This window comes from Puma concolor, chromosome C1 (genome assembly GCF_028749965.1).
Source record: "Puma concolor isolate L17-30 chromosome C1, mPumCon1.1.hap2, whole genome shotgun sequence".
Lineage (NCBI taxonomy): Eukaryota > Metazoa > Chordata > Mammalia > Carnivora > Felidae > Puma > Puma concolor.
The window spans coordinates 37,505,353-37,528,635 of NC_141674.1; the positions used below are offsets into that span (position 1 = coordinate 37,505,353).

General features: G+C 39.1%; 1 protein-coding gene across 13 annotated transcripts in view; it reads right to left on the bottom strand.

Moving 5' to 3' along the window:
• Nucleotides 1–20,187, bottom strand: part of STIL (STIL centriolar assembly protein) — a 69,486-nt gene extending 49,299 nt beyond the window's left edge. For 3 of the 13 annotated variants that reach the window (XM_025931954.2, XM_025931965.2, XM_086716900.1), the window contains exons 1-8: nt 20,006–20,185; nt 17,334–17,420; nt 12,705–12,812; nt 10,239–10,351; nt 9,734–9,921; nt 7,904–8,151; nt 4,537–4,620; nt 3,147–3,233 (exon numbers count right to left, since the gene is read on the bottom strand). In XM_025931954.2, the coding sequence (XP_025787739.1) occupies nt 3,147–3,233; nt 4,537–4,620; nt 7,904–8,151; nt 9,734–9,921; nt 10,239–10,351; nt 12,705–12,812; nt 17,334–17,377 (872 nt within the window). In that variant the 5' untranslated portion in view covers nt 17,378–17,420; nt 20,006–20,185. The other 10 variants (XM_086716903.1, XM_086716904.1, XM_086716910.1 and 7 more) reach the window with 10 other exon arrangements.
• Between the last annotated feature and the right edge of the window lie 3,096 nt (nt 20,188–23,283).

Here is a 23,283-nt window from a genome sequence, read left to right on the forward strand (position 1 = left end):
GTTTGAACTGCACAGACCCACTTAAATATGAATTTTTGCCAATATAGCACAGTACTATAAATGTATTTACTCTTATGATTTTCTTAAGAACTTTCCTCCAGATTGCTGTATTGAAAAATACTTGTAATACTGTCAGAACACGTAAAGTATATAATACATAGAACACAAAAAAATATGTGATAACTAACTAGGTTATCTATAAAGCTCTGGTCAACGGTGAGCTAGCTATTAGTATAAGTTTCTGGGGAATCAAGTTTTATGCAGTTTTTTGTTGTTGTTGTTTTTAAGTAGGCTTCACACCCAGCGCAGAGCCCAATGCAGGGCTTGAACTCACGACCCTGAGATCAAGACCTAAGCTGAGATCAAAAGTCAGAGGCTTAACTGACTAAGCCACCTAGGTGCCCCCAGTTTTGTTTTTTTGTTTTTTGTTTTCTTTTTTTAAATAAACTCTACACCTAATGTGGGGCTTGAACTTATGACCCAGAAATCAAGAGTCACATGCTCTACTGACTGAGCCAGCCAGGCGCCCCTATATGCAGATCTTTGAACCTGCATTGTTCAAAGGTCAATTGTATTCGCAATTGCTATTTTTAAAACTTTTTTTTTAGTGTTTATTTATTTTTGAGAGACAGAGCACAAGTGGGGGAGGGACAGAGAGAGAGGCACAGAACCTGAAGCAGGCTCCAGGCTCTGAGCTGTCAGCACAGAACCTGACAGAGTGCTCAAACCTGTGAACCACGAAGTCGGTCACTTAACAGACTGAGCCACCCAGGCACCCCTGCAATTGCTATTTTTTTATTTGACTATCTTGGATTTCTTCCCATGTCACTATTCTATATTATACCTCAGACCTCTTTATTCTTTTTTAGTGACTAGCCAGTATTACAATTTATAGTTGTATCATTTTTAACTTCTAAGTGGGTATTTTAATTATTTAAACATTTCATGATTATAAACACTTGATAAAAAACATTCATTTTATTATTCACTCTATGACTCAACAAAAATATTTATGAAGTCATCATGAATCCTTAAAACCAGTGCAGATATCCCCTCTTTTCAAAAGTTCACATTAGGCCACTTCACTTTTATAGGAGACTACATTAGGAGAACCTGTTTTTACTAACAAAAAGAAATCTGAAGATTTTTGCTTTTACAATACAAAGGCAAAACCGAAAATAACGTGCAGCATCTGTTTTGCATGAGCCATTATAGAGACAACACACACTGCATGAGAAGGGCCCCACCAGGCTCCTTCCCAGGAACCACATTCAGTAGCTCAGTATCGAGCAGTCATAGCTTTGAACTCTATCTGTGAGTATTGTGTTTTATTTCAATTTATTTTGTGCATCCATTAGCAAGACATGACCTAAGGTGTCAGAAAAGCCAGAGAGGTTATTTATTTTCTAGGTCTGGGAACGCTCAAAAATTTTCCCATATATATTAATGGTAATCTTTGCTTTACATCATTTCAACTTAAGCAAGGTTTCATAGAACGCTCTGCTCTTTCAAATGGTGGGGGGTGGGAGGGCGGGAATGAGATGACAGCCTATAGTTAAAAATACTTTTAGAAAATAATAAACGAATAAAAACACTTTTAAGTAGTTGTCTCTCCTTGGTAAAACACTGAATGAAAAATAAGTGGGGATACATTACACCCTTAATTTAAAAACAAGAAGTGAGTGCTGTAGAGGCAGAATGTGTATTCTGCTCAATTCCTCTCTCTTGGGTCAGACAAGACCACTGTTCAGAATGTTGTAAAGTACCAACCTAAGCTATGCTAAGTAGTGCTAACTATTCTCTGGTTCAAAGGGCTGGCAGAAATTAAGGAGTTCAGGTATCAAAGAAATTGCCTGGGGCGCCTGGGTGGCTCAGATGGTTAAGCACCTGACTCTTGGACCCTTGATTTCAGCTCAGGTCATGATCTCATGATTTGGGAGTTCAAGCCCTGTGTTGGGCTTTGCGCCGTTTCAGCTTGGAGCCTGCTTGGAATTCTCTCTCCCTCTCTCTCTACCCCTACCCCACTCATGCTTTCTCTCTTTCTCTCTCAAAATAAAGAAATAAAGTATTTTTAAAAGTATATTATAGCTACTCAAGGTAGACACAAACCGACCTGGAAATTTTTAATAGATGAGAAAGCTAAGAGGCAAATGTGGTATCACATACAAAATAAAAAATTAAATGAGGAATTGAGGGGCGCCTGGGTGGCTCAGTTGGTTGAGTGTCTGACCATGATCTCATGATTTGTGAGTTCGAGCCCTACATTGGGCTTGGTGCTCTCAGCGAGGAGCCTGCTTTGGATCCTCTGTCCCCCTCTCTTTCTGCCCCTCCCCAACTTGCACTCTCTCAAAAATAAATAAAAAAAAACATTAAAAAATTAAATGAGGAGTTGAGGTTAGAAAATTTCTTTGTTAGGGGCGCCTGGGTGGCTCAGTCGGTTAAGCGTCCGACTTTGGCTCAGGTCATGATCTCACGGTCCGTGAGTTCGAGCCCCACGTCGGGCTCTGTGCTGACAGCTCAGAGCCTGGAGCCTGTTTCAGATTCTGTGTCTCCCTCTCTCTGACCCTCCCCCGTTCATGCTCTGTCTCTCTCTGTCTCAAAAATAAATAAACGTTTAAAAAAAAAAATTTTTCTTTGTTAGTTCCAATGCTTGTGCTTCAGCTCCAGAAGAAAACTAAACATTTCATCTCAAATATTTCTTAGGGTACTAGTAGTAGCACTGTGTAATTTAATAAAACACAATAAGGCAACAAACTCAAACTCATTTTCAATCATTTCATTGAAAACTGATCTCTTTATTTTTAAAATAAGATGCTAGAAGAGAGGATTTCTAGGGTTTTTTTCCCCACACCTAAAAAATGTATTGTCTATGTTACAGTCCTGTGGTTAGACAAGTGAATTCCTTCACATTTCTAAGTATCCTGCAACCTCACTTTTTTGGTCTGGTTTTATTCCCATTTCATGTAAGATTTGTTTTTTTTTAGTGTGCTTTCTTAGTCTTACAGTTTTTAAGTATTATAAATGTCTTCTGGTATGTAAATGTTATAAAAGTATTAAGGCATTGCATGAATTTTAAATGAGACCAGTAAAATATGAACAGGGGAGAAGGTCAAAATAAAATAACTACAAAATAAAATATCACTTGCCTTTCTTGAATAGAAGAACTGAACATGTATCGTAAGCAGCAAGCCCACACCTGAGGACTATAAATATGTATAATTCCAGACAGCCAACTAAAAGAAAAAATAGAAATTAAAAGCTTAGTAATTTCCAAATTAACACTTAGTGTGCTTTAGATTACCTTCTTCTCAAGGTAATAATATGGCAGAAATTCTTGGTATTCAGCAGCAATACATTTAATGGCTCATAAATATGAAATCTATAAACACTAGATCTCACTAATAATTAAAAGGAATACAGAGATATAGATATAGGTATAGGTATAGATATAGACGTAGACATAGATATAGTCATAGACAAAGAGAGTTTCCTCTCTGCCCTCTTCTCCCTGAGAGGACAAGAAAATGGTGGGAGACAAAATGGTTAACAATAGAAAGTAGGAATCAATTAGAATCAATTATCCTAGACTAGAAAGAATGGGCTGAATTAGGGGAGAATGAAGTGAGCAGGAGAATATAGTTAGCAAACTATAGGTATTGAGAGGATTAAATGCTGTAACATACATAAATTGCCCAATACACCCAAGGCTCTTACTAGGCATTCACTTGGTATCAATAATCCATAGCAAACACTGTACATTTCGTAGTCTACAGAACATTTGTGCCTTCTCATTTTTTAACTCTGCACATACCAACAGTCCTCCCTTCTATTATCCAAACTCTTCAAGGTCCAGCTCAAATTTGCCTTCTTTAAGAAAATGTCCCTGTCATCTCTCTAATAAATACTAATAACACGCACTGTCTAGATTGCTCATTTCATAATAAATCATATACTTCCTTACTATTTTTCTATTTCTACTTGCATATTTTATTGCCCTTTATTATAAAATTCCTTGGAGAGCTTTAAATCCCAACATAGTACTAATAGTACTATGCATAGGGTAAGCACTCAATAAATACTCAAAGAACATACATTTCTGACTGAATAATCTGTCTAAATGTTATTAACCACAAACTCTAAAGAAAACGCCATTCATACTAAAGGGAATTTCTGCAAAAACTGCCTGGCAGTGAATTTTAAAGTGTTATTCTGAGCCCTGGGTTCTTCAAGGTGCCTTGAAGGAAAGGGGGTAGTAATGAAGATTAAAGAAGCAGGGTTCGAAGGCTTCAACTTCAACCAGAAGAATTTGACTTTATGTGTTTTATTTATTGGAGTTCTTCCTAAGATTGGGCAAAATATGGTTTTAACTGATTCTGCTATGAAAATAAGAAAACTTAAGAATCATTGGCCCCTGTGGCTTTATAAGGTGACTTAAGTATTAAGTTTATATTCATAGTACAACAGATGAACATGCTTATCATATACATTTGAATACATATGTGGCTAAAAAGGCTGTCATAATAATACAACACTTACATTCCCACTAATGGTAGAGAGCAAATCTTGGGATCTGATTCCAGCAAAAGTAATAATTTGCGTGTTTCATCCATGGTAAGATATCTAAACAGAAGAAATTCATGTAAAAACAATTAAGAGTTTGTATTTTCTACCTAAAAGAGATAACCTAAATACTTGAAGAAGCATATTTTAGGCAGAGAAGATGATTCAAATGAATGTCCCCCCTACCCCACACAGAAAATAGTTCAAAATGTAGAAAAAAGAATTCAGTAATAGAGATGAAAGAGATTTAACATCTTAAATTTCTATTCAAATGGTCATTGAAGATCACACTTTTTTTTTTTAATTTTTTTTTTTCAACGTTTATTTATTTTTGGGACAGAGAGAGACAGAGCGTGAACGGGGGAGGGGCAGAGAGAGAGGGAGACACAGAATCGGAAACAGGCTCCAGGCTCTGAGCCATCAGCCCAGAGCCTGACGCGGGGCTCGAACTCACAGACCGTGAGATCGTGACCTGGCTGAAGTCGGCCGCTTAACCGACTGCGCCACCCAGGCGCCCCTATTTTTTTAAAAAATTGTGCTCTAAAAGTGTCCACTCTTTTTATTTATTTTTTATTTTTTTTTTTTCAACGTTTATTTATTTTTGGGACAGAGAGACAGCATGAATGGGGGAGGGGCAGAGAGAGAGGGAGACACAGAATCGGAAACAGGCTCCAGGCTCTGAGCCATCAGCCCAGAGCCTGACGCGGGGCTCGAACTCACGGACCGCGAGACCGCGAGATCGTGACCTGGCTGAAGTCGGACGCTTAACCGACTGCGCCACCCAGGCGCCCCATAAAAGTGTCCACTCTTTTTAAAAAATTGTGCTCTAAAAGTGTCCGCTTATTTTAATTGGGAGTAGTAAAATCAAGGCTGACAATTTCAGATTCAAAGAGGTCTCCCAAGGAGAAGTGGATTTCCTATTACTAGAAGTGCTCAAGCACCCAGGTGACTTCACAAGAATGCAGCAGATGTGACTTCTCACTGAAGGTAGCTGAATTAGGTGAGTTATGCTCAACCTTCCATGCACTACATTCCTCCAACCATTATCAGAGAACATTAGAACCAACATGATAGAACCTCAAAATTCACTTTTTCCTAAAAGGACATTATACCACATTTATACTCTGTTATTGTTTTATTATTTACAGTAAGGTTGTTTTTTTTTTTTACAGTAATCTCTACACCCAATGTGGGGCTTGAACTCAAGACCCCAAGATCTAAAGTCACACGCTCCAACAACCAAGCCAGCCAGGTGCTCCTATTACTGACAGTAAGTTTTAAGGGCATGAATAACGATAGAATTGTCAAGAATTAATTTCATTGTTATTTTTTTTTTTTTAATTTGAGAGACAGAGCGAGCATGAATGTGTGTACGTTCAAGCTGGGGAAAGGGGCAGAGGCAGAGAGAAAAGAATCTTAAGCAGGCTCCAAGCTCAGTGCAGAGCCCAACGCAGGACTCGATCCCAGGACCCTGGGATCATGAGCCGAAATCACAAGTTGGACGCTCAACCAGCTGAGCCACCCAGGTACCCCTATCACTATGGCTTTAAAACACAAAAATAAAAATACCATTAGTCTTGGTAGTACCACTGAGGACATATTTTATTGCTACAATAACCTTAAAACACAAAGATAATGAGTTTTATCGGGCCATGTGACAAGATGATTAAGCCTGAGTTGGCAGGGAGATTTATGGATCAATAATGACACTTAGGAGTGCCTGGCTGGCACAGTCAGTGGAGCATGTGACTCTCGATCTTGGGGTTGTAGGTGCAAGCCCCATGCTGGGCAAAGAGATTACTTAAAAATAAAATCTTAAATAAAAAAATGACAAACCTGCTTTGAAAGCTCTTCTGCCTTCACCATCTGATAACTTTCTATTCTTTAGTTTGGACACACATTCCTGCTTTCCCTGCCCTATATATAAGCCCCTATTATGTTTACCTGCATCATGTTTACGCAAGAATATACTTAACAGACAATAAATATGGTTTTTACCTACTTAATTCTAGTGTCTAACACAATACTATTCCATAATGGATCCTAATAAATATCAGGGTAAATAAATGAATGTGGTCAAGGGAAAGGACAAACGTCACAAATTAAATAAATCTAAGTAGGAAGGGGCTAAGGGAACTAGGTGATTAGACAGAATAGTGAATATCCTGGGTTACTACTAGCATGTCAAGGGGTCACAGAAAGAAAATTCAAAGAAACAGAAATTCATTGCTTCACTAGTAGATGGTCATGGGGACTATGAAAAACAAGTTCATTTTTCTGGCTAATTTTAGCACAAATTCCCATATCCCAACTGAGAAGCACTTTATTATTCCAAGAGAATCAAATGTTTCACTAAATTCATACACCTTTTATCACTATCACCTCTGACCATACCATGACTTTGGAACACACACTTTTTCCTTTGGACCACTCCAGCCAGAAAGGCACTCTGGTCAGCCTTTGGGACTCAAATATAGGACTTTTCTTGCTATTCCAGGGACCCTCTGAAAAGAAAACCCTCTCTTTTTCTTTTCCTCTTTTGAAGAGGCATTTTTAGATTGGACTTAGAGTGGAGTGTATCTTGGCAAACACTTTTGGCTCTAGAGACCTAACAGGAACTAGGGTGGAGTCACTGGCAAAGGAAGCCAGAAGCGAACTGCTTAGACTTTAAAGCAGAGGGTGCTTACATTGTCTAACCTAACTCAGGAAACAACGGATAAAGAAAGTGGATGAGGATCCAGGGAAGTATCCCTGCTGAGGGTCAGAAAGCATGCAATTTGGCTTTCGGTCCCTCAAAAACTAAGAGTGGTGATAGGAAGCTGGAGAGAATGCTGCTCTAGCTCTGTGGGGAAACTTCACCCTCCAGTGGCTGACAATTTGGCAAGCAAGAGTACTACGAAGTTTGATTTAGCAATCTCCTTTCTCTCTCTGCAGTGCTCACTATTATTCACAATTAATACTGCAAGTTATTTAAAAAAAAAATTCAGCCTCTATTAGACTCATAGTCAGATTACAGCTTAAAAAAGAAAAAGACAAAGACAAAAAGATGATAACCCAAAACTCGGCAAAATACAAAGGGTAAAATGACATGGAGGATAATCTCTCCTATTTTTAAATTACAAAATACAACCAATTTTTAATATAAATTTTACCGGTAATTTTTCTTGGGGTGATAGGCACAACTCTGAACTACATTCAACAAAATTTAACATCACATTTTAACCTTCTTTGGTTATTTATCTAGCCACCACAGATCTCTGATATGTAAACTGAATGCACAAATATTTCACATGAAAATATACTAATGTGACCAATATTTAAAATTAATTTCTCTCTTACTTACCCATATTTATAGGTACCTTGAACTTGAGAAATATTCAGATTACTGCTCAAGTTTCTTGCCAGGGCTGTTGGAATAATGGGGATGGGCTTCACAGGTGTGCATTTAAAAGTATGCGCTAGAGTTACTGCTGCCCAATGCAAGTCCAAATCCACATTGTCCAAACTTTCCCTGGAAGTGATATGAGCTCTTAGGGAAAGTAGTTTACCACAATCCAAGGAATCTTTGCTACATACATGGTGCTGCAGAGCCTGAAGAATCAATATTATACAATTATTTTAAAACTGTGAGGGGAGGGAAATAAAAAATAAAATTTTTTTTTTTTTTTCAACGTTTATTTATTTTTTTGGGACAGAGAGAGACAGAGCATGAACGGGGGAGGGGCAGAGAGAGAGGGAGACACAGAATCGGAAACAGGCTCCAGGCTCCGAGCCATCAGCCCAGAGCCCGACGCGGGGCTCGAACCCACGGACCGCGAGATCGTGACCTGGCTGAAGTCGGACGCTTAACCGACTGCGCCACCCAGGCGCCCCAACTTTTTTTTTTTTTTAAGTAGGCTCCACACCCAGTATGGAGCCCAACACAGGGCTTGAACTCACCACCTTGACATCAAGACCTGAGCTGAGATCAAGAGTTGGACGCTTAACCAACTAAGCCACCCAGGTGCTCTATTGAAAAATAAAACTTTGAGGGGCGCCTGGGGGGCTTAGTTAGCTGAGCACCCAACTTCAGCTCAAGTTATGATCTCATGGTTCGTGAGTTCGAGCCCCACGTCTGGCTCGCTGAGGACAGCACAGAGCCCACTTCAGATCCTCTATCTCCCTCTCTCTGCCCCTCCCCAACTCACACTGTCTCAAAAATAAACATTAAAAAAACTTTTTTTAATTAAAAAAATAAAAAAATATAACTTTGAAATTTGTCCACATCTCTAAAGGTTTTATTTCATACTGGTGCATGTATACACATATATACCTTGGATTAACAAAATTAAACAATTTCTGATTTGTGATATTTCAATTCTCTCATTTCTTCCATGTGACCAAAAAGCTACATGCATAATTATGTCAAAGCAAGTAAGAATTACTGTACCAAGCTCCATCATCTATTGCCAGATGTGCCAGCAGCATTTCAAATTCTTATCAGAGAATGTCACTTCCAATAAACATTCATCACATGAAAAAAATGAATGTTAAACTAATTCTGACTCAATTCAGAAAACCTAAAGTCCATTCTTTGATTATTTTCTTATTGCCCTAAAGTGTCAGGTCAGTTCTTCCCGCATAGTTGCTCATGCCCACTGTGTCCTTCCTAGACTTGGCCACCACTCTAGAGGCTAATTACACCCTAATACACATCTGACTATTGCAATGGCTGACCTACTCTCTCTGACTTCAGTCAGGCTGCTGTATCAAATAAACTATCCTTGATTTCATATTATCTCCTCTTTTCAGAAACTTTCAATGACTCTACATGGCCCATATAACAAACGTCAAATTCCTCAGCCTGGCAGATAAGGCTCTCTATAATCTAGCCAAGCTCATAGTCCAATCTGATTGCCCACAAACACAGCAAAAATCTACATCCTTAATATGACCCTGAGCACATCCTGCACTTTGTTATCTTGGCCATATTGCTTCCCCTTCTGGAATGCTACCCATATTACCTCCCCAGAATTTCTACCCTCAGAAACCACATTTAACTGTATTTTAACAACATTCAATCAGAAATTATTATGAATACTTGTTAAGTATGGGTTTATTGAAATACAACACAGGACACATAATTTGATACTTGTGTTGAACTAAGAATAATCAAGTTATCAACAAATCCCACCTTAAAAGCTGAACTGAAGTCATCTGCATCATGAACTATTACTTCTTTTGAGCAAAGTCCATGAGTATAAATTTTGCAAGGAATCACAAAGTCCCCAGGAAGAGCAGCAGTAGGGGTTCTTTCTAAACATTCAGGTACTTCTCGACCAGGATCAAAACGATCTACTGTCAATGTCACACTTTCTTCATCTGAAGAACAAAAATAGCAGTTATTATTATAGCATGACAATAAAAATTTGAAATCAACCAAGCCAGCCTACAACTACAGCAAAGCATTTTGTTCATCGCAATAGTACACTAAACTCTTATTTTAAAAAACGACTTGCATATACATTCTTCCACGTTACCAGACTATGAAGTCTGTGATGGGCAGTGTCAAGTTTTACTTACCTTTGTAACCTTGGTATACAGCAAAGAAAATAAGCATGAAGAATATTATAATAATTGGCTGAATTCAAAAGACAAATTCTATTATAGTTATAAAAATATTTTTTTAAATATATTACCTTCATCTACTATGAGAGAACCAAGTAAAAAGCATGGCAGGTTTTTTTTATTCTGCTTAGCATGACGATAAGCAAGTCGGATGGTCTTTTCAGTTACCACAAGCTTTGGATTTCTGAAAAATAACAGAAGTCTTTTATGAATGTGATAGATCTGATATCCAAGAAAACCCTCCTGCCATGATAATGCCTAAAATATAACACACATCTTTTAATATGTACAGAAAAATCATTGTTGGGGTGCCTGGGTGGATCAGTCAGTTAAGCATCCAACTCTTGATTTCTGCTCAGGTCACAATCTCACTGTGAGACTGGGTCCTACATGGGGCTCCATGCTTCAGCACAGAGCTTGTTTGGCATTCTCTCCTTCCCTCTCTCTCTCAAAATACATAAACTTAAAAAAAAAAAAAAGAAAAATCATTGTTGAGAAATCCTAGGGTCAAAAATGGGCAGGAGGTGGGGAGTGGGTAGAGAGAGCTGCCTGGAAACCAGGATTGTAACAAACAGACACTGAAGATATCGTTGTTCTCTGAGTCTTTGCTTAATTTTATGAACCAGAGCAAGGATCAAGAAACTATGAGGCCAGGCTCCTGTTTTTAGAAATAAGGTTTGATTAAAATATCACATCCATTTGTTTACATATTGTCTATGGACTTCAGATACTAGCATTATTGAATCCAAAATATACAAAAATACAATTCAAATGTGTAAAAGCATATAAAAGGGACTCTAAAATACGGTCAAGGAAGAAGATACTATCAAAAAAGACTAGGCGGGGGCACCTGGATGGCTCAATTGGTTAAGCTTTCAAATTTTAACTCAAGTCTTGATCTCAGGGTCTTGAGTTCAAGCCCCACATTGGGATCTATGGTCATAAAGCCTACTCAAAAACAAACAAACAAACAAACAAACAAAACTAGGCAAATTTAAAAAAGAACCACAAAGGACCTGCAGAAATAAAAATATAATCAATTAAAGACTCAATATAATGAACTGGGGATAGGTACATGAATTTTTATTATTATTTTATAAACTCTGCATAAATATTATAAACAATCATATATATAGTATACTTCCACATTTAAAAAACCTAAATGAACAGGTTAAATGGTAACAAAGTACACTTAAAGAGAAAATTAGCAGTTGAAGACAAAAACATTGTAGCAAAGACAAATAACAAAAAATATAAAAGATAGGTCAAGAGACATTAAGAATGAACAAGTCTAAGAAATATTTAATTGAACTTTCACAAGATTGTTTTTTATCAATGATACTATCCTTCTGTGCCATCTGGTCTAGAACTTAAATACTTTGTGACTTGTATCTCTCCTTTATTCGACTGAATCCATCATCAAATGCTACAAGCTATTTTCTCAAAATACCGGTTTCATTCTTTCCTTTTGATCTCAGTACTGCTACGCTGCTCTAAACCCTTATAATAGCTCCCGTTTATTGAATACTTCCTATGTTCCAGGCACCATGCCAACTGCTGCTTTACAGAGTCTGTCTCATTTAATCCTTACAAGAGTGCTATGAAACAGATATCATTATTCCCATTTTATAAATAAGGAAACTGATCCTTGCCTACTTTACTGAGGTTGCATACATAAGTGGTAGAATCAGGATTTGACCCTCTAGGCAGTCTGACTCCAGTTACGGCACCTTAAACAAACCACTGTGGCATAAATCTATGTTGCTTAGATTACAAAAAATCATCTCATAGCCAGGCTAACTCTAGGCTTTCCCCACTATGACCCATCCTTCTTAGAATTCTGCTATTAACAAATAACTCCCTTACATACAAAATCGCAGTGAATCTCTATCTTCTATTAGTTTAAGCCTAAGCTGTTATGTCTTTCTTTCAAGATCCTGGTTATAACCATATTTTACAGTCCTTCTAACATGATCTATCCACTCAAAATCAGTTCAATCTTCTCAATGCTCTACAAAGGTATTTATCATATTTTGTCTTTTGAATTCCTAGACTTAGAACTTTAGATCTGCGAATATTTTAACTGTGAAATTAATATTACTCCTCAAAAGCATAAGAAATAGATTTAGGGGTCCTGGGTGGCTCAGTGGGTTAAGAAACGGACTTTGGCTCAGGTCATGATCTTGTGATTCATGAGTTCGAGCCCCGCGTTGGGCTCTGTGTTGACAACTCAGAGCCTGGAGCCTACTTCAGATTCTGTGTCTCCCTCACTCTCTACCCTTCCCCTGCTCACGCTATCTCAATCTCTCTCAATCTCTCTCTCTCAAAGAATGAACCAACATTAAAAAAAACTTTTTTTTTTTAAAGAAAAGAAACGGATTTAAGAAGTAGCAGAAGGGATAATTTGTTTGAGAGGAGCTTTTGAATGGAAAAGTTAAAAAAAAAAATGAATTAGTCATAGTAATCAACTTCGCCTTACACATCCTTTCGACTCCTGGTTTATACTGGTTTGATCTGAAAAGAGACACATCTTATACCTGTAGTAATTGAGGTGTAAATAGATGAAATCTCCTATTGGCATCGGGTTCCAAAGTGCACATTTTGATGGAGGAAAGTAGAAAGGTACCATTCTGCTTGTAGGAAACCTTTAAAAAGAAATTTAAATCAAAGCACAATGAAAAGCAAACTTGGCAGAAATTTTATAAGAAAGAGTTTAAAGTTAAATGATGAGGGGGCACTGGGTTAAGTGTCTGACTCCTGATTCTGGCTAGGTCATGATCTCATGGTCATGAGATCAAGTCCCATATTGCACTCTGTGCTGAGCATGGGGCCTGCTTGGGATTCTCTCTCTCTGACTCTCCCCTGCTCACCCAGTGTGCTCATATGCACTCACTCTCTCAAAATAAATAAACACTAAAAAAAAACAGAGTTAAATGATGAGGCTTATCAAACTACTTTTGTAATTTAAATTTTTTTAATGTTTATTTATTTTTGAGACAGACAGAGACAGAGTATGAATGGGGAGAGGGCAGAGAGAGAGGCAGACACAGAATCCGAAGCAAGCTCCAGGCTCCGAGCTCCAAGCTGTCAGCACAGAGCACAGCACAGAGGGGCTCGAACTCGCAGACCGTGAGACCATGACCCGAGCCAAAGTCAGATGCTTAACCGACTGAGCCACCCAGGTGACCATTTTTATAATTTTAAAAGAGCTTAAAAATATTTTTTAAAAGTAAAAAAAAAAAAAAAGTAACTTTATTTCAAGAGAATAAGTATTCAAAATTTAGGTATAGCTTTACCCTATCCTTTTTCTCCTATGCATACCATATGTTTAAAAAAAAAAAAAGCCAGGAGGGGTGCCTGGCTGGTTGTCAGTAGAGCATGCAACTCTTGATCTCAGGGTCAGAGTTCAAGCCCCACATTGGGCATGGTGCCTACTTAAAAAAAAAAAAAAAAAAAAAAAAAAAAAAAAAAAAAGCAATTGGTAGCATCCATTCTATATATCCTTTTTAAATAACAGAGAAATAAGTATAAACCATGAATTTACATTTAAATTTAAAATTAGAGGCACCTGGGTGGCTCAGTCAGTTGGCGCCCAACTTTGGCTCAGGTGATGATCTCACAGCTCGTGGGTTAGCCCTGAGTCAGGCTCTGTGCTGACAGCTTAGAGCCTGGAGCCTGCTTCGGATTCTGTGTCTCCCTCACTCTCTCTGTCCCTCCCCTGCTTGTGCCCTGTCTCTCTCTCTCTCTCTCTCAAATAAATAAACATTAAAAAAAATTAAATTTAAAATTAAAATGCTATCCTTCTGAATTAATTTCTAGATAGTATCTAATAAAATTATGAAAAGCACAAAAACTTAATATAGTCTTTATTTTTCAGTGGTTCCAAACTTGGTATCTGGGGTCCTATCACTTAAGTTTAATTACTGAAGCATCAAAAGGACATCATTGTAATTCCTTAGCAAAGACTCTAGAGGCAGTGTAAAGCAAGGCTTCAATGTTAAATCATACAGAGTGCCATCACAAAGTTTATTTTACATAAGTGAGTGACATGAGAACACCACAATAAGAAAAAACAATGGAAAGAAAGGACTGGGGAAAAAATAGCCAGTCACACATAATTAAAGCAAGAAAGGGACGCCTGCCAGGCTCAGTCAGAAGAGCATGTGATTCTTGATCTTGGAGTCATAAGTTCAAGCCCCACATAGGTGTAGAGATTACTTAAAAATAAAATCTTTAAGGGGCACCTGGGCAGCTCAGTCAGTGAGGCATCTGACTCGACTTCGGCTCAGGTCATGGTTTCAGTTCTGAGACTGAGCCCCACGTTGGCATCCATGCCCAGCACGGAGCCTGCTTAAGGTTCGTTTTCTCCCTCCTTCTCTCTCTCTCTGTCTCCTCCCTCTCTCCCCCCCACCCTGCCCCTTTCCCACCCAAGTGCACTCTCTCAAAAAAATTTTTTTGTTTTATTTAAAAAATTAATAAAATCTTCAAAAAGAAGTAAAAAAAATCAGGAAAGTTCTGACAGTGTATCATGTATTAAGGATACCTTATACTAGACTCTAGACCTTACTTTTACATTATCAACTGATGAAGCTTCTCAACTAAAATACTAGCCCCATTTTACTGATTACCTACTACTGAGCACTTTACGTACACAGGCATCCTACTGAGCACTTTATGTACACAGTATGTTTCACTAAAACTATTCTAGAAACACTTTATTATCCATTTTATAGATAAAAAACTGTAACTTTCCTAACTTCGTACAACAATTAAGTAGCAAAGCTGGGATCTGAATCTAAGTGTGGCTAATTTGGAGTTTATACTTCTAAAAGCTGAATGGTATAGTGCTTTAGAACCTGGGTTCAGGGGCGCCTGGGTGGCGCAGTCGGTTAAGCGTCCGACTTCAGCCAGGTCACGATCTCGCGGTCCGTGAGTTCAAGCCCCGCGTCGGGCTCTGGGCTGATGGCTCGGAGCCTGGAGCCTGTTTCCGATTCTGTGTCCCCCTCTCTCTCTGCCCCTCCCCCGTTCATGCTTTGTCTCTCTCTGTCCCAAAAATAAATAAAAAACGTTGAAAAAAAAAAAATTAAAAAAAAAAAAAAAAAAAAAGAACCTGGGTTCAAATTCTCGCTCTACCACATTGCTAGCTGTATGTTTTCAAATCCACGTCTAATTTGAATTCATAATATCTATGAGAAGGATTTTTAATCTCCTTTTTTTGAAATGAGGCCATAGTCTGAAATTGAGAAATGTGTTCAAGGTCACAAAGCTAGTAAGTAACAGTTTATCTATGTTTCTATATCTAATATATTTATCACTTATTAATTGAGAAGCAGTATGATGTGGTGGGTGAAAGCAAAATGTGGTGGAAGTCAATTGTTTAGGTCTGAAAACTTGTTCCAAAATCTGCTAGCTGTGTGACCTCAATCACATTACTTAATGTCTCCGTGCCTCAGTTTCCTTATCTGCTGAACAGAATAATACTGGTATCTCCTGGTAGTTACACTGAATATTAAATGAGTCAAAATATGTAAAGGGTTTAGAGTAGAAGTCACATAAGGTTTAAATCCTGGCTATAACACTTACCAACTGGATAACTTTGGGTTGGTTAATCTCTCTACACTATAGTTTCCTCATTTAAAAAAAAGGCGGGGGGGGGGGATTGGATAATAACAGTACCTACACCTCATAGATTTGTTGTGAGGATTAAATAAGAATAGTGCAGGGTGCTTAGCACAGTACCTGGCACATAGCAAAATTTCAAGAAATGCTGCTATTAGTCCTTTTCTTAATCTAAGGTATGCAGGTAGACTTTAGAGGCACAAACAAAATTTTTGATAACAAAATTTTGTGGTACAACATTTTACATGTATGCATATAAGAGTTTTTTCTTAAGGAAGGGGATTCATGTTATCAGATATTCAAAGGAGTCTGTAACCCCAAATTAACTCAGAACTGCTGCTTTAAAGCCCAGAGATTACTGAAAATCAGAGGTCATTAAGTTAAAAAAAACAAGAGTTGAGTATTTTAGGAATAATCAGTTTATTTTTAAAAATTTTTTAAGTAATCCCTACACTATGTGTGGGGCTCAAACTCATGACCCCAACATCAAGAGTTGCATAACCTACAGATTGAGCCAGCCAGGTGCCCCAGGCAAAATGTGTAGTTACCTAGAATGTAAGGCATGAATCTGACTCAATAATATTATCTTACCTGGAAAATAAGAAATGAATTTGACTCAATAATAAATAAAAAAGGGAACGTATTGACTTGTTGCAAACACAACAAGTTCTTCCAAAGAACAGAAGTTGACAGATTTTCAAATAACAGGTGGCAGTAGGATAAAACAGAAGGGTCAAAATTAAGCAAAAGGATTATGATAGCCTCTTTGGGTTATGTTTCCCATTGTCTTCAAAAACACCTGGCACAAAAGAAAAATATGGAGAATGAAGGTAACTCATGGATGTAGTTATAGTTTAGAAGAAAAAAATTCACATGTCACCGTTAATTGTTCCTCCCTAGGGGAAAAAAAGAATAATGAATGATCCAAACAGCCGCATAACACAAGCCAATTTGCCTTGTCCCCATAGTATTGACAGACTGCGAAAATTAGGGGACAGGTGGCAAGCTCCTCCTTCCTATTCCACATGAGTGGGGAAAGGCTTAGGAACATTTAAAGAAACTTGGGACATCCAATGTGCAATTTTTCCCATCAAGGATTAGGGTTTAAACAAGGGAAGGAACCTAACCACTTTCTCATTTGTCTAGGATGTAAATAAGTATGTACGTGATTTTTAGCCCCAAGAACTCAGGTTCTGTTTCCCATCAATAAAGATGCTCTGTGAAACCAAAAAAAAAGGAGGTAGGAATGAAACTGATATTTACTAAGTGCCTACTATGTACCAGACCCTTTATTTTAGTGTTCTTATTTAATCCTTCACAATAATCTTGTGTTACATAGAGATTACCATCCCCCATTTACAGATGAGGAAATTGAGGCTTAGAGAATTAATTAACTTGATCAAGGTCACCCACCTACCAAGTGGTAGAGCTAGGATATGGAACCAGATTTTCCCAATTGGAAAGTTTGTGTTTTTTTCCTATTCCAACCTATCTTTCCAACGTATGAGAAGCAGTTAAAAAAACATTTTGTGAAACGATTTCTATACCTGGTATTCATCTGGGGCCCTGTAAGAGGATATCTAGGCTCCATGATAGTTGGTGAATGATGTATTCAATATCAAATGCTCAGTATCCTAAAGAAGTAAAGAGAATGTTGCTAATGAGTGACAAAAAAAAAAAAAAAAAGAAATACGATTTAACCACATATTAACAGAAGTGTACGCAAAATTAGGTAACTTATATTAAGTACTTTCATCTATAGAATAGTAAGATAAAATGCTCATGGATTCTGAACATTTTCATACTTTATAGTCATTTTGCCTATACATTAATATTAACATTTATTCTAGGCAGCAATACCTACCAATGTATCTATTCATTAAGGAAAGCACAGATTCTGGGTTGCCTGGGTGGCTCAGTCAGTTAAGTGCCCAACTTCAGCTCAGGTCATGATCTCAAGGTCTGTGAGTTCGAGCCCTGCATCAGGCTCTCTGCTGTCAGTGCAGAGCCTGCTTCAGATCCTCTGTCCCCTCAGCACCCCCCCACCCCGCCCCTTGCCCACTCACATTCTCTCAATGATACATAAACATTATAAAAAAATAAAGAAAAGCACAGATTCTTAAAAAAAAAAAGAAGAAGAAAAAAGAATGAAAGAAAAGCACAGATTCTGTTCACAAGATCCTCATAACCATTTAGTAAGCTAGGTATAGTAGGGCAGGCAATACTTAATACATGAAATTTTGACCAAAAGTGTCATAATATTCAGAAAACCACAAAACAGGACACAGGAACAACTTGAACTAGATATTTACTGGATCTGTAATGAGGTTAACAAATGTTAAATCTCATGGAGATGGAAGACAAATATTACATCCCCACAAACTGACTTGTTCCCGTGAAAAATCAGTGGTCTTTGTTTGGCTGCACATGCCCTCTCTGGGTACTTCTTTTCCACTGCCATTGCTTCCACACCCACCTGTACATAGCAAACTTTCAGCTTCCATCTCTCTTCTAAGTTTCAAAACCGTATTTCTAATTGCCCGCTGGGTATCTTCATTTAAATATTATCAAAGCAAAATACAGGGCTAGTCCTTTCTTTACAGTTCAGTATTTCCTATACTCTTTTATTAGGTCTTAGAGTTCTTTAGGCTCTGTACATTTCACTTCAATTTTAGCAAGAAGGAATCGTCTGAAGCAAGATAAGAGAGGAGAGTTATAAATGCAGGTGCAGAAGAGATTTTTCAGACAAAGCCAGAGGCTGAAATTATTTACTATAATAAAATCTTATTCAAAGTGCTCTTGTAAGGTTGATAAAAAGTCTCTCTTGGAGACATCTGGACTTCATGTGTCTTCTATAGAATGAAGGCTTAGGTCACGATCTCGCGGGCCGTGAGTTCGAGCCCCGCGTCAGGCTCTGGGCTGATGGCTCGAGCCTGGAGCCTGTTTCCGATTCTGTGTCTCCCTCTCTCTCTGCTCCTCCCCCGTTCATGCTCTGTCTCTCTCTGTCCCAAAAATAAACAAAAACGTAGAAAAAAAAATATTTAAAATAAAAAAAAAAGAATGAAGGCTTTAAACTTGAAAGCCCTTCTACACCACTTGGTTGTTACGGATAACAGTATTCAGTTTGATAACTAACTGTAGGAAATATATAAAGTGCCATCTTTTTTCAATGAACAAGAATCTTAAACTTGTCTCTTCTTCCTTTATGTATTAGGATAAAAAAATAATGTTGACCTATTTCTCATATTAAAACAATACATGAGTTTAGTTTTACAGTATCACGTAAGCAGTGAAAGCTAGTGAAACTGAAACCACACAACACCTATACCTAGCAAAATATATTCCCCTCGGATAATGGCATGAATCACGGTTTATCAAAATGGAAACCCTGAAGTCATCCTTACCTCTTCTTCCTCCCTCTTTCCCATATAAATTCTGCCTTTCCATCTCTACCACGGTAGTTCCTGACTACATCAACTCTCACCAGATTTACTGAAAAGTCCCCACAGTGCTCCTAGAAGGGTATTTATGCATATCTGACCAAATTACTGCCCCTGCTTTAAAAGCTGATGGCTCTTGTTTAAATACAGAACAAAACACCTCCACGATCTGGCCCCACTCTATTATTCCAACCTTATCCCTCATCCACTCATCCTACATTCCAATCAAATTGAACTACTTACAATCCCCCGAGTTTGGGTGTCTTTTGCACAGGCTGTCCCTTTAACTTTAAACGTCTTGGTAAATCCCCCTCATCCTTCACAATCCAAATCGAATGTCACTTCCTCTGGAAAACCATCTCCTAAACACAGCCTGTGTTCACACATATAGCATTTTCACACTTTATTGTTCACACATTACTCCCAGTAGACCGCGAACTGCAAACACTAACTGATCCCTTACCAAGAAGCCATCTGAATTAGATGAGAAACACAGGAACGAACATGCAGGGCTTCAGTCCACAAATTTTCATAGTAAAAACACCTTTAAATGGCACGTTATCGACTGCAAACCTCTTTCACATACCTAAGGACAAACGATTCATAGGAAATTCACGGTCCGCTTAGTTTATTTCTTCCCCTAGTTCCCCTTCACGTCATCAGCCCCAGGCTCCAGGAGCACTGAGAAGCCACCACAAGGCCCTGAATGTAGCCCACCGTCCTTCTCCGTGCTCCGCTGCCGCCCTTCGGGAGAATCCGCGACACAACGCCCCACTCACCGCCACCGCCGCCCAGCGGGGTCTGTTTGTTGGGCCCGAACAGAGGTCGGCTCCAAGGAGCGCCGCTGCCGCTTCCGCCCCGCCTCTAGGACGTTGGGGTCGCGGGAACCAAGGCGGCAAACACAAGCTCGGCAAACCGAAGTCCGCGCCGCGCCTACTGACTGGTCAGAAACCCAACCCTTCAGAGACAGGGGCGGGGCTAGAGGCAACGCGCACGGTCGCCGAGGCGTGCTAGTACGCTAACCAATCAGCTCTCTGCGCCGTTCGGGTGCTTGACCAATCCCAAGCCTCACTGGAGAAATAGGGGCGCCATCGGCTCTCCACGATCAGGATCCGGAGGATTTAAACACTTCATTTTGGTCAACGGTTAAGTTCCGGGCAGGGGGACATTGCGCAGGCGCAATGAAGAACTTAACCCGATGTAGTGAGGGTGGCAGAGGAAGCCGGAAGTGCTTGTTGTGCTGATTGTTTGTGGGAGGTTAGAAGCGAATCAAACCGTTTGCTTGAAGGAACAAAAGAGAGGAGTTAGATTTCTTTTAGTTTCTTTCCTCTTTTTTTTTTAAATGTTTATTTTATTTGGAGAGAGCGTGCTTGCGAGTGGGGGAGGAAGGTAAAGAGACAGGGAGAGAGAGTCCCGAGCAGGCTCTGCACTGTTAGCACGGAGCCCGGGCTCCATCTCCTGAATCGCGAGATCGTGACCTGAGCCGAAGTCAAGAGTCAGATGCTCAAATGACTGAGCCACCTAGGCGCCCCTCTAGTTTCTTTCCTAAGAAGAATCCTCTCTGAATAACAACAAAAATTTTCTTTTAAGTGTCTTACCGTTGAGGGGCTCCTGGATGGCTCAGTTGATTGAGTGTCCAATTCTTGATTTCGGCTCAGGTCATGATCTCAGATACTGAGGTGGAACCCCTTGTCGGGCTCTGCCCTGAGTGTGGAGCCTGCTTAAGGTTCTCTCCCTCCCTCTCCCTCTGTTTCTCCCTCAAACATGTGCCTGTGCCTATCGTCACCCCTCTCCCCCCGACCCCGCCAATAAATAAATTCCTTGCTATTGAGGAAAAAAATAACGTGACTTAAATTTATAAACCATTTATATTTAGTGTCTACAACTAATGTTGGTAATTGGGCCTTTTCTGTCATTTTTTATATGGTTGTCCTGCAACAACCGAAGTAGGTATTAGTATCCCTATTCAACAAAGGAAGAAATGTAAAAGATGACACAGCTAATTAGTGCAGAGTCAGGATTCCAAATGCCACTTAACTTTCTTCTACATTCCATTTCTGTTAGTTTCCTGAACAATATGGGAGCGTCAAAGTCGAGATGTGTTTGTAAGCTGTATTGTTCTGAAGGAGCTCACCCTTTTGAGGGAGTGAAGACACTCTCCTGAAAAATGTATCACACTAGCCAAGAAATAGATGCTATATAGAATGTCATTCTCTGCTTTCCTGGAAAAATTCCTAGAATCTAAGGCATACATTTTAAGAGAAACGATGGTGAGTTCCTCAGTGTGAGAGTAGGAAGAGCCAGTGATGCATGTCTGACAAAGTGTTGGCAAACCCAATAGGGAACTTTGGAGCAAAGATTGTCCATTAGAGGAGACCCACATTAGGCATAAATGGCTAGAATCCTTGCTGCGTTCAGTCATTGCCTGGGCCTTCCCAGAGAAAGCAAGCACCAAGGCAGATTCAGAAGGGCACAGCAAGAGGCTGATAGCTAAGTGTATACTCTGCATGTGATTGGCATGCTCTTTCTGGAGAGAAATCCAAGTGACACGCCTTGATGGCTGTCATGAGTTATGTTAAGTGCAAAGTCCCTGGGGTGGGATCTTCCTGGCATCTTTCAAGGAAGGCCAAGTAGGCTAGTATGTCCTTAGCAAAGTGACTGAGGAGAAGAATATTAAGGGTTGAAGGGGGAGACGATGTTGGTAAACCACACAGGGCCTTAGAGGCCATGATAAGGATTTGGCTGCACTTTTGAGTTAGATAGGAAGCCTCTGGAGTATTTTGTTTTATTTTTTAAAGTTTATTTATTTTGAGAAAGAAAAGGGGGAGGGGCAGAGAGAGGGCAAGAGAGAATCCCAAGCAGGCTCAGCAGTGTCAGCGCAGAACCTGACGCAGGGCTCGATCCCATGAACCATGAGATCATGACCTGAGCCTAGATCAAGAGTTGGGCACTTAACTGACCGAACCACCCAGGTACCCCTACTGGAATATTTTAGAAAGGGGGCTGACATGATCTGATTTTAGGTTTTGGAAGGACTACTGTGGTTGCTACTTTGAGAATAAACTGTAGGGAGCAAGGGGAAGCAAGGAGACCAGTTAGAAAGCTGTTGGAACGACCAAGGGGAGACAATGATGGTGGCTTGAACCAGAATGGTAGCATTGGTGGTGGTGAGAGGTTGTTGGATTCTGGATATGGTTTGAAGGTAAAATCAACAGGATTTGATTACAGATTGAATTTAGGATGTAAAAGAAAGGGACTTTGCGTGGGGCCCTCATGATCTATGGTTTTCTTTAGAACTACTTTAAGATATCTGAAAGAGAAATGTAAGATGAGCTGATATGAATCAGACACAAAGGAAAGGATGAGTGTAACACATAATTCCCTACTCCTTAGGTGTGTGCTTGGCATAGTGAAATCCTTCCAAAGTGTACAGTATAGAAAGGATGGAAGGAAAGAGTAACTTTACAGTGGAAAAACAACCAAAGCTACTTCAGCCAGGTGATTAACGCCAACATTTACCGTCATACGTCATGTTGATAGTATGTCCACTGGATACGCTGTGTTGAAAACAGCTCTTACCTTTGTGGTCCTCCTTTCAGTCACCTATGGACCCAGTCGTATTCTGAGAAAAACACTGGACAAATTCTAATAGTGGGGAATCCTATAAAATACCTGACCTGTACTTTTCAAAACCATCAAGGTTGTCAAAAATAGGGAAAGTCTGAGAAACCAGCCAAGAGGAGCCTAAAGAGATATGACAACTAAATGTAATGTAGTCTCATGGATGGAATCGTGGAACAGAAAAATGACACTAAGTTAAAAACTATGAAAATCTGGATGAAATGTGGACTTTAATTCATAATAATGTACCAATATTGATTCATTAATTGTAACAAATGTACCATACTAAATATAAGATGTTAATAATAAGGGGAAACTGTGTGTGGCATATATGAGAACTCTGTACTATATTCTTAATTTTTCTGTAAATCTAAAACTGTTCTAGGAAATAAAGTCTACTAAAAAGAAAAAAGGAAGGGACACCTGGGTGGCTCAG